The sequence below is a fragment of the Typha angustifolia genome, chromosome 13, assembly GCF_048772165.1.
Source record: "Typha angustifolia cultivar Huaian chromosome 13, ASM4877216v1, whole genome shotgun sequence".
Classification (NCBI taxonomy): domain Eukaryota; kingdom Viridiplantae; phylum Streptophyta; class Magnoliopsida; order Poales; family Typhaceae; genus Typha; species Typha angustifolia.
In genome coordinates, this window is record NC_133251.1 from 2,946,266 (window position 1) to 2,957,771 (window position 11,506).

Below are 11,506 nucleotides of genomic sequence, written 5' to 3' on the forward strand. Positions count from 1 at the left end.
CCTCACGTTCATGGTTAGACAGCATGCTTGCTTTCACAATTCCCGCCCTCAAAATGTTTTGTTATTTGACCAGAAAAAGGTGCAAGGTCTTTATGAATAATGGAAAGGTAGGTGACCTTGTACCATCCATGTTATTGTCTTTCATTAGATTTCATTTCCCTAGGATGACTTCAAGCCTAGATATGTTGGTCCACAGTAATGGCGTCTGTCTACGTAGAATAGTTGTTTATCTGCTTTGTTTTGTGGGATTGCTAATTTTAAAATTTTGAACCAGATCGATACTAATGTAGATAAATTGTTTTCTTCTCTTCTTTTGAAAGAAAATTTGGCCACAAGAAAATTCATAACTCATATAATTGATGAACTGATTAAACCTACGAAAAAGAGACACTACAAGCTCAGCCTTTCCAACTTCATAGACTGCTGCAGTCACAGCAGCGTTCTAGTGACCATGAATTTATATAATATTATAATATTCATGAGACATAAATCTCTTCAAGAAAGGTCCGATTAGTCAAATCATTTTGAAAGATAATTCAATCCTGCTAGTATGCCACCATCAACCATAATTAGTGATCAGCCATCAAATAAACTCAACAACAAAAATTTATTAAGCACAGAAGTTGGTGATCATGACTAGAAGGACAACATTCTGAACAAGCTTCTTGCGACTCGAATCATGCAAGAACAGTCCTTATTATGCCAAAAGTAGTAGAGGAGGACATGGTCCTAGATATTATTCTTCACATCCACAACGGGAAGAGCTGGCTGCTGCTGTGTAATGCAATGTATATTTCCACCTCCCAGAACTATTTCTCTGCTACCTTGGACCATTACAACCTAAGAAGAACAATTCACTGGTCAGCCAAATACAAATTTATTTACTTGAACTAAATGAAACTTGTACGCGAAAATTTCAAATATCTTCATGTAGTGTGGCCAGTGTTGTGAGTACTACCGACTGCACAACTTACAATTCCTTGTATTTCGTTCAAAAAGAACTCTTACAGATAGTCTATCAATAAGTGATATTAAAACAAGAAACAGAAAGGAAGAGCCATTTAATGTCAAGACTTGACCCTAGTCATCACCATCATCCTATTTTGAAGCTTAGAAAAGGAAGGTCAATACATGTAATTGTCCATATTCCATAAATATGTCATGCTACTGGGAAAATTAGATAGTTTTGTAGACAGCCCAAGGAAAAGGAAAAGGATTTCTAGAAAGAGCTCGAAAAAACAATCAACAGTAACAGTACTACTCTGTAGAAACAAAGCCAGAGCATTCACTTGTGAAATAACTTACATACTAGTTTAACTATGCTCATTTTTTAAACTTACATAATAGAGCTTATGTCGATTTATATTATTATAATGTTTGGTTATAAATTGGTATAGTAATATAATTATTACACTTAATGTAAGACGAAAAGTACAAATACATTAGCAAATAACTGAAAAAAAAATTGTTATAACGAGTGGATGAGAAGAGAAGAGAGAAGAGAAATAAGAATGGGAGGAAGAAAATGATTAAAATGATAGTTGATTGAAGCGATGTCCTCTCAAGAGTAAAATAGTAAATGTACAAATATTGGATGAAAAAGAGAAAAGAGATAAGTAGATATTAGTAAACTAGTATTAAGTTATTGTTTGATTATTATACTAGTATAAAAAGACTCATACTGAAATAAATTTATACTTATTCCATAAGTAAATGAGGCCTCATGTCCTAGTGATGTGAATTACCCGACATACTTATCTATTTTACAAGTGTAGAGCGCCCTGTTCTCGAAGTCAGTCAACCATATGGCATGCAACTAAAGAAACAGAGTTTAGATGGTCCAGATCCTTGAAATAGCTTTACAAGATATCTCTTCTCCTGATGCCTTACTCCATTATACACATCTAAACTCATTGTGGAAGATATCTCAAGATACAAAAGTCAACAAAAGAATACCAATATAAATAATGTTAGGTGAAATAATAAGAGGGCATCTTAAGCTTACCTCATGATTGGGAAATGCTCTCTTGAGTACATCATAAGCTTCCTGGTCCCATTTATCACCAAATGCTGGTGCCACAATTCCACCATTAGCAATATAGAAGTTCACATACGAAGCAGCTAACCTTGTACCTGGTGGCCTTGGTACCGCATGCCCCTATGATTAGAGCACAGCATTATGAGTGAAAAATAACACGAATTATTATGTAGCTAGATAGAGATTAGATTGAAAAATAATAACTACAAGCTGTTGGATGAACATATAAAGAGAGCAGTGGAAAAGTGTTCCATCCTAGAACATGATAGATTAATGTGAAATTTGAGAAGTATAAGTGTACGGGAAAAAGTCTGCTGAAATCTATTTCCATCAGAATAAATAAAGTTCTTTGTAGCAAAGAAAATTGACTCAAATAATGGCACAAACCGATTCTATAATTCCCTCTGCCTCTTTTTCTGTCATGTACAGAGGTCCAGGTACATGGATTTTGACTATCTCTATTTTCCTGCCTTTAGCATCAGTAGCATTGGAGAGAACTGAGAAAGCCTCAACTGAACGCTCATATTGAGGATCTGATTCATCGTTAATCCATGACAGAAGCACCACAGCAGGCTTTACAAAACAGCAGAGGTTATCAACATGACCATTGGTATCATCATCACCTACAAGTTGGTAAGATGTCCACTAGATGAGCAAATATTGACAAAACTCTTTTTAGAATAAGATAACATGACTAAATGAAAGTAGAGAATGAATCAATCTTGGCTAGATATCAATTGGCAAACCACTGAAAGCCATGCAAATATCCAAGATATCACATAATCACCCTGTTATCTGGAAGGTTATTAGAGACCTGATTCAGTTTAGAGCTTCTACAAGATGCATTAATTAAAGCACTAATAAATCTTTCCATTAAATGAAGATGTATTTTTATTCCTTGAACCTATATGCAGCTTGCCACAGAACAAACCTTTATCACATCCAGCAACTTTGTAAGCCTAAATTATACAAGCCTCTACATAACTTGGCTGTGAAAACAAAAGTTTTAATGAAACATATTAAAAGTCAGGTAGAACGTCTCAATTTATGTCTTCTTATATTCCTCACATTTCTTTTATTGAAAGAATATAGTAAAACCTTGGTTTTAGAAATGGCATCTCAATTATATAAGCTAACCTAATTGCAAAACCTGGGCTAGTGGAATTGCATAAAAATAAAGATTCTGAAGGTTACCATAAAGCCCTCTAGGCAACCAAATGACCTTTGTGACCCCAAGGTATATTTTCAACTCATGCTCTATCTCTTCTTTACTCATATCAGGGTTCCGATTAGGGTTCAGTAAGCACTCCTCAGTTGTAATACAAGTACCTGTGAAAAGATGAGAACAAGAGACTTCAAATAAGAAAACCTTCTAGGTCTGGCAACATCACATAGAAAGAATTTCGTGCAGGTTGAAATCCTACTCTACCATTTACAACAGTAATGACTCAAAAAGCTACGCTAAAACAAATGGGAGTCAATCAAAAAGCCCAAGCATCAACGGAAAATCTTGCTTGCGAGAACGTAGCCAAGAAAATCAACTTCCTTTAGAATGAATCAGTATAAAATATTCAGATGCTAGTGCAATGGAAACAAGATTGAAAGGACAACACAATAATGCTGTAAAATCTTTTTAGAACTGCAGAAATATTTTCAAACTCTATCATAACATTTACTTTGTATCTTCATACTTTTCCTTTCATGGCTGCACAAGAGGTAAGTTATTTGATACACTGATACATGTCAAGTATGGATTAATATTCCTGAATCTGATAACAAGCATATAATTTGAAATGTTCATCCCATCAACTGCTCTAAAAGTTTAAGTTGATAGATAATTGATAATTTAATCTTTTATTGCTGATGCAAAATTAAGTTTGAAATGCATAGCCTGATGCCAAGCAAAATAATGTTTTATGGAAAACTTAGAAATGAAAATAGAACTATACTCCTTTTATATTAGAAGACAACGTAAGGAGAAAGAAGTAGGTCAAAACAACGTGATGGTAGATTTCAACTTTAAAATAATTATATAGTAGAATATCGATCATTTCAAAGTGCATAATTGTAGAATACTTAAAATAACTGTGTATGATGAATTTGAACTAGAATATCAGAAAAGGAAAAGAATTAAGGTGAAACGGGAGGAAAAGAGAGCAATTGTGTGGTATGGAAAACTTCCACGCATCTGTGATAGTATATGACCTTCTCCATCTACATGGATGCTTCCACCCTCAAGAATAATGTGATGTGGAAATCTAGTATGCCTCTCCAATTCGAGAATCTTATAGAAAATCAGAAGAAAGAGTTAATATGGCACATACTTATTAAAAGGGAAAGGGAAAAAAAACTGATTCATTTACCTTCTTGGCAACGAGGTTATCAAGACTCCAATCATCATAACAACCATCTTCAGGACCTATATACAAAAAATAGAAAAAGAAATTCCCCTGTTATGTTATTGTCCCAAGCTTTATTGTACAGCAGAAATGTCAACAAGTTCAGAAACAAAATTGGAGCAGACTAAGTGAAAAAATAGATACCGCCCCAGGAGTTAAATTGCCAATCAATCCCTGCAACTTCCTGTTCTTGGAATACAGAGCTGGATTTCCCATCGCGCCGAACAAACTAATTTCCAAGTTTATTAGTAAGGCAAATGCAGTTCTATAGCAACAATCACAAGCCACAAGGATCTTACGGTGGGTCCAGTATCACGGAACCATGAATCATTCATGCTCATCTCCACCACTCGGATGTTAAGCTTATGTTGCATCATTTGAAATACCTTCTCATACTATCAGATACCCCAAAAGAAAATAATAAGGAAACTAGAAAAGATTACGGTTGTTCACATAAGAAACAATAAACCAAATCAACAGAAGCAGATGCAAACATACCCCTCCAAAATAAACCCAAAGGTAATATTCGAATGATATAGATGCAAATATCAATTTTAGAGAATTGAAATTAAGAGACTTTAAAGGAACATACTCGCGAAAAAAAAAAAATTTAAAAAAAGTTCATAGACCTGAGCAGAACTAGCGCATATTGTAACCGGCTCGAACTTCGAAATCGCGATGGCCACATTCGCGAACACCATTTGTGCGGGACCAGCGTTCTCCCGCCAATTATCCGGGCGTTCCTGCGATCCAAACAGCAAAGAAAGGAGTCGGCACAAACAAGGAACGAGTTCTTTAAGCTGATAAAAGAGGATTGAAAGAGTTGGAGGAAACAAAATTCCATATAAGATTCTAAAAGCAGACACCTTTTCTTTTATTATTAAGAATCCATCTAAACAAACGAAAAGAAGAGGAATAAAGAGTTGAAGAGAAATTAAGGGAACTCACGGGCCAACCCATCCAGCATTGGAGATGGGGCTCCCACTCCGCAGGCATGTGGAAACCCAATTCAGAAGGATTCCTCAACGACACCTTCTTCGCCATCTCTTCACTCCCTCTCACAGCTCTCTAGCTCGAAGAAGTGACCCGGCCCGCCTTTTATAGAGGTAGGAGATGGTGAGAGAGCAGATCGTCTCCATCCAAGAATGTAGGAATTTGCTGCTTCTAGAATACTTGGCAGCATGTCTTTAGATTGCTATTTATCATTTTCCTTCTATCTTCTCCTTCAGTGTTGGATTTGTGATATTAAACGAGTTCTCTCTTGTTATCTCTTCTTGCTATAGAGAAGAGGAAGATTTAAAACTTTGCTACGGATTAGAAATGATATAAAGTAGTACCAGAGGGGTCAAAATATAATAAACTCATATCATATAAATCATAATTCATAGGGCTCTTTTTATGCAAAGGACCACCTGTATTTTGGACATATATATTGTACAAAACCTCCTATTCTATTTCATAAGATTTAAGTCCAGTCCCGATTAATTAGAACATGTAATTATGCTAGTGGTAGCCATTCAAATTATTGGTCTCCTTAGTATATCTTGTCTTAATGTTATAGCCGGTTGGATGTGACACCTATCTATTTATCTATCTTCTTTAATTTTTCTATTGGTTCTGGATCCAAACCAATGGATCGAGATGAGCCAATTATTGTGCATGGACTTCTTTTGTCGTTCTTAGAAGTTAAGTTTTCTTTTTGAGTACGAGACTCACTGCATGGATTTGGCATGCATCATGGGTTAAAGAAAAGTCTACAAACTTGAGGACCACCAAGTCCAATTAATGCCCACCAGATGGCAAGGATCACAAAAGGAGGCCTCCAGGTGGTAGCGAAACTCAAATAATTAACATATAATGATGCATTGTAAGGACCACTTTAGCAATAGTATATGTGTTGGGAAAAATAAAAGTACGTGCATGTAACATGTGTGGGAGAAAATAATAACTCATTGGACCAACGTCGAATTGATCGATGCTCCTTAGTTAATTTGTTGGAGTCCATAGGTCGTCAGTATCAATGTATATATATATATACTATTGATCTACTACAGTTTTCAAATTATTTACTAAATTACAATAGTTTTTGCCAAGTAATAAGCAAGTTTTTCAAGTAAAAATCGCTCAACAACTTAACTTACTATTAGTTTAGAATAACTTCTTCTTTACGGCAATAAAATATTTTCACTAAAAATAAATTCTCTTTAATTAGCTCATGAGCACTGCCGTATTAACTTGGAATTAGATAATAAGTTTAGGATTTCGGATGAGAGTTAGTACAATGAAATATATCTCTTCTCCGTCCTATAGACCCTAAACCCATTAATATATTTTGTTTTCTCTCCTCCTTCAACCACATGCTCTTCCTCCTCTTTCTCACAAAAACTTACCCTAAGATACGAAGGCAATGATCCAAGACTTATTCAGGTATTAATCCACCATTTTTATGTGAAAAAGAAGTTAAAGTTTCTCCAGTATTGATCACCCACAGTAATATATACGCCATTGCAAGCAAAAGGGATTGAGCTAGTTCCAGTGCCGTGCATGCATGTAGTACGTACTTTTGCACAGCATAAAGGAAGGATAATGGAAAGGACATTAATCGTCTGTCGCATGGAGCAACTTCCACAAGCATGAGACCATCCTAAAGAGAGAGTGGAGAGGACGATATATCATCCATGGACATGGAGTCTTTCTTTCAGACGCTGCCATGCACGTCGCTATGGAATCTTACTTTGTCCTGCATGCTCGTGAACACCGACTGAATGGCATCCATTGTGCGTCTTGGAGTATCCACATTATTATCATTTCCTATCTACCATATGTAACACGAGGCCAATCCAGTGTGTGGAGGAGAAAAGAGAGAGATGAGGAGGTAGAAGTGAAAATGACACGTATCCCTTGGAAACTTTAAGAGATAATAAAGTATATTTTATTGTTATTGTTGTTGTTGTTGTTGTCGTTACCTGCTGCATATTATGACACCCATATTCTATAATATATGTTTAATGGATGATTATTCGAATTTAAGATACTTAAAGGCTCTCTTGCTTCAGCAACATGTGCATTATTATGGATCTGCAATCTATGTTGCAGAACCTCTTAGGTATATGATAAATATATTAAACAATTTTTATTTTTTTATTAAATTCGACATCTAATTTAGTTAAATATGAGATCACATGAATGTTACGTGCTTTTAATTACAAAATTTTGTAAAATTAAACTAAAGTAATTAATGAACGGATAAAGAAATGGAGGATATTAGTAAGCATTAATTCTATGGCCGGTGATCGAATCCAAATCCACCGAACACCGAACCTGCATGCAAATATATATATAAATATATATATATATATATATATATATATATACTTTTAGGTCACTAACTCCACCAACCTCTCGAACGTTAGCTGATCCTCCTATTGACTCTCTCCTCTCCTCTTCATACTTCCTACATGCAAATATATACTTAAGGCAATGAACTACAGCTCTTCACACATCATCTCTGTTGTAGTCTTTAACTGAAGACATTTATATATATAAAGAAAAATATCCCATTCAATGGCAGCCTTGCTTCTATTCTTAGCCTGTGTAGTAGGAACTCAATATTTCACCATTTTAGAAGCACAGGATCCTTCACAACTGAGCCTAGACTACTACTCCAAGTCATGCCCGGCGGCGGAGCACATCGTGCGGCAGGAGATGGAGTGCGCAGTGCGCCAAAATCCACGTAACGCCGCCATCATCCTCCGGCTCCACTTCCATGATTGCTTTGTTCAGGTCAGTGAAGAAGCCAACTGTTCAATCTTAGATAATTTAGTGCAACGAAACATCTTGCATTTTGATTTTGCTGATCATATAGTGCAATATTGCTACAAATCACGAGATGAGGGTGACAGAGTTATGAAGTATTTAAAGTCATTCTCATATATACTTAATTTAACTTATCTATGTGATTAGGTAGATCACTATAATCCAGTCATTAAGTCCATAAACATTGAGGAGGATTGGCCCAATTATCTAATCTATATGTCGGGGATGCAAAACTGTTTTGATCCTCTTGAGCATCTCAAGTATATATATGTGCAGGGCTGCGACGGATCGGTGCTGCTCGATGACACGGCGACGCTGATCGGAGAGAAGCAAGCAGATCAGAATGCCAACTCCCTGAAAGGCTTCGACCTCATAGACAAGATCAAAGTTAAGCTTGAAGCCGAGTGCCCTAAAGTTGTCTCCTGTGCGGACTTGCTTGCCATTGCAGCTAGAGATGCAGTCATCCTGGTAAAAATCTTCCACAATATATGTTATCAACTTCAGATGATATATGTATAATTTTCTTTATTTAAACCGGACAGGTTGGGGGACCTTACTGGGATGTTCCAGTAGGCAGATTGGATTCAAAGACTGCAAGCCTAGAAAAAGCAAACATAGATATCCCAACTCCTAAGCAAGGACTTTTCACCCTCATCTCCAAGTTCCTAGTAAAAGGTCTCTCAATCACAGACATGGTTGCCCTTGTAGGTATATCTTCTAACTATCACATCTAGAAAGGGGGGGCTTGTTTATATAAGGATAATATGATCATCTTATTCTCAACTTTTCTTTTTTTATATCAAATAAAAGTAAATTAGTTCCTAGAGCGCCTAGAATTAGTTCTTATAATGCTAAGATGTGAGTCTATATAAAAATAGTCAATAATTTAAGGGGTGGTGTAGCTGCAATTATTCCTACATATTACATGTCTATCAATAACGCTAAAACTGATAGGTTCTCACACCATTGGAGTATCTCGATGCGTAAACTTCCGCGAGAGGATCTATGGAAACTTCCAACTAACCTCAAAATTCGCGCCGGCTTCGGAGATATACCTTACTAAGTTGAAGGAGACTTGCCCAATGGAAGGCCGCGACGATAACATCAGCCCGATGGATTACATCACGCCGATAGTCTTTGACAACGCCTTCTTCGGGTCCTTGCTGAGAGGAGATGGCCTTTTGAACTCCGACCAGAAGTTGACGAGCCTGATTGGATTCCAGACGACGAACCTCGTCATCAAGTACTGGGCTGACCCTATCGCCTTCTTCAAGCAGTTCTCAGATTCTATGGTCAAGATGGGGAACATTACAAATCCTGAGGGTGGTGAAGTGAGGAAGAACTGCAGATTTGTGAACACATGAGCTTAGTTTGCATGAGGTTTTGAGAACTTAGGCATAGTAAAGATAGAGAGATGCTAATTGTATTGAGATACATATATTAGATTCAAAAACTATACTGGTGCTATTATAATTAAACATCCACTTATATTGTATCGATGTGAATCAAGATTATATTTTTGAACGTTGAACCAGGCTCAGCAAAAAGCCCAACTCCAAGCCACAAAACTTAACACAAGTAAATAATTCAGGACTTCATAGTGTGCAAAAGAGTTCATGACAGTGTATATGTTAGCTATCATCAATCATTTAACAAATGTCTTAGTTAAAGGTTAATAGCATCAATTTTCTCTAAATGAAAAGAGAAGGGGAAGAAGACATGCTCATCATGTACAACCATTAACCACTGTGAGCTAACATCAAGATGATGACCATGATAGATTCGCAATTTATATCGTTGGCTCACCATCAATAATTAAGTGTTGCTCAATAGACAGTATTTAACTAGCTATTTCCATAGTACTACACATGATTGAAACTGGAAATACAAAAGGGAATAAACAACATAAAAATCTAGACCTATGTGCATCACTCCAACAAGATAAAACCAATAGGTGAAATGTTTAACACGAACTAAAACAAAAAATAAAATAAGGCAGAGAATGGTATATAACCTCGTTTGAGAGGAGGTATATGTATAGAATATTAGCTTCTTCACATATTATAGGAACATGCATGATCACATCAATAGGTGAAATGTTTCCAGCAATCACACAACCTGCATAAACAAAAAACGATATTACTTTATGGGCATTTAAGAAAACAGTAGAACATTGCCTTGATCAACACATCGACCTTCGAAATTTTTATGTCTTCAAAGTAAGCTAAACCTTTCAACACATGAAGGGCATAAATAACAGGTAAATCACTTAAAGTGCGCAGCTTAATGTCTCTCAGCTATATCTTCATTTAGTCAAGCTGGAAGTAATTCTAAAAACAAAATTATATCTCATAATATATATCCAAGAACATTAATTTTATAATCTCTCTGTTCCCTCTAGTGCCTATGTTTCTCTCTAAAATTATATCTAGTCGATGATGTCTTGCTATGCGCACATGAGACTATCCTCCTGCTTGTTTAATTAGATCCCCTAATAAAATAAAATTCTTTTCCGCAAAGATTCATCTACCTACAATGTATTACTTGTCACCCTCGAGTCTCGTCTATCATTTGATGAGTAAGCTGCGATAACTACCGCAATGCTTATTGATAAAGACGAGAAAAAGGATTGAGAAGACCAACCCTTTGTTACCACGGCGGATACCCTTCACTACCTCGTTTACGCCTCTTTTCAAACACTTCGATTCAGAAGCTGAAACATGATAACAAAAATTGTACTAAAAAATAATACCAAATCAGAAGTTCAAGATTAAAGTCGAAAATGTAAACAGAATGAGATATTAATAGAGAAAAAAAGAAACTCCTTACATTGTGTACCAACAAAAAAAATATATATCTTTGTAACGAGCTTAAGGGTTACAACTGTAACCCTTTACGAGAAAAGCAACAAGTCACGAAAGAACACATCTTTGTAAGAAAATAAATAGAAAATAGGAATGCTCAAATGCAAATTATTCGTTTTGGATCGAATAATTACCTCTTCTAACGAGCTTAAGGGTCTTCTTGCACAGCTTTTTCCCAGCCAGGGGTTTCGCATGGGGGCCAAAGCCATCAGCTTCTTTTTCGCAGACTTCTCCACCTCGCTATCGCTGCCCATCCTTCACCAACTTCGCCTTAATCTCTCGGTACAAAACTTCGGCGCCTTATTAGGGTTGTAGACGCACATATTAGAGGGCTTAAGGCTTTGTGGTGACATTGTCTGTCGTATCGGGTAAGAACCATCTCAAAACTC

At 36.2% G+C, this 11,506-nt stretch overlaps 2 protein-coding genes and 1 pseudogene across 2 annotated transcripts; 1 reads left to right on the plus strand and 2 right to left on the minus strand.

Moving 5' to 3' along the window:
* Positions 1-588: 588 nt before the first annotated feature.
* Positions 589-5,607, minus strand: LOC140773962 (agmatine deiminase). Its single transcript, XM_073116759.1, has 10 exons — positions 5,386-5,607; positions 5,067-5,180; positions 4,737-4,832; positions 4,582-4,666; positions 4,402-4,457; positions 4,244-4,322; positions 3,233-3,367; positions 2,426-2,661; positions 2,006-2,158; positions 589-840 (listed from the first exon to the last, which is right to left on the minus strand). The coding sequence occupies exons 1-10, from the start codon at positions 5,479-5,481 to the stop codon at positions 730-732; spliced, it is 1,161 nt and encodes a 386-aa protein (XP_072972860.1). The 5' UTR covers positions 5,482-5,607; the 3' UTR covers positions 589-729.
* Positions 5,608-7,936: 2,329 nt separating this feature from the next.
* LOC140774205 (peroxidase 11) lies at positions 7,937-9,733 on the plus strand. Its single transcript, XM_073117103.1, has 4 exons — positions 7,937-8,220; positions 8,530-8,721; positions 8,796-8,961; positions 9,208-9,733. The coding sequence occupies exons 1-4, from the start codon at positions 8,002-8,004 to the stop codon at positions 9,615-9,617; spliced, it is 987 nt and encodes a 328-aa protein (XP_072973204.1). The 5' UTR covers positions 7,937-8,001; the 3' UTR covers positions 9,618-9,733.
* On the minus strand, positions 9,456-11,498 carry LOC140774206 (H/ACA ribonucleoprotein complex subunit 2-like protein; annotated as a pseudogene).
* Between the last annotated feature and the right edge of the window lie 8 nt (positions 11,499-11,506).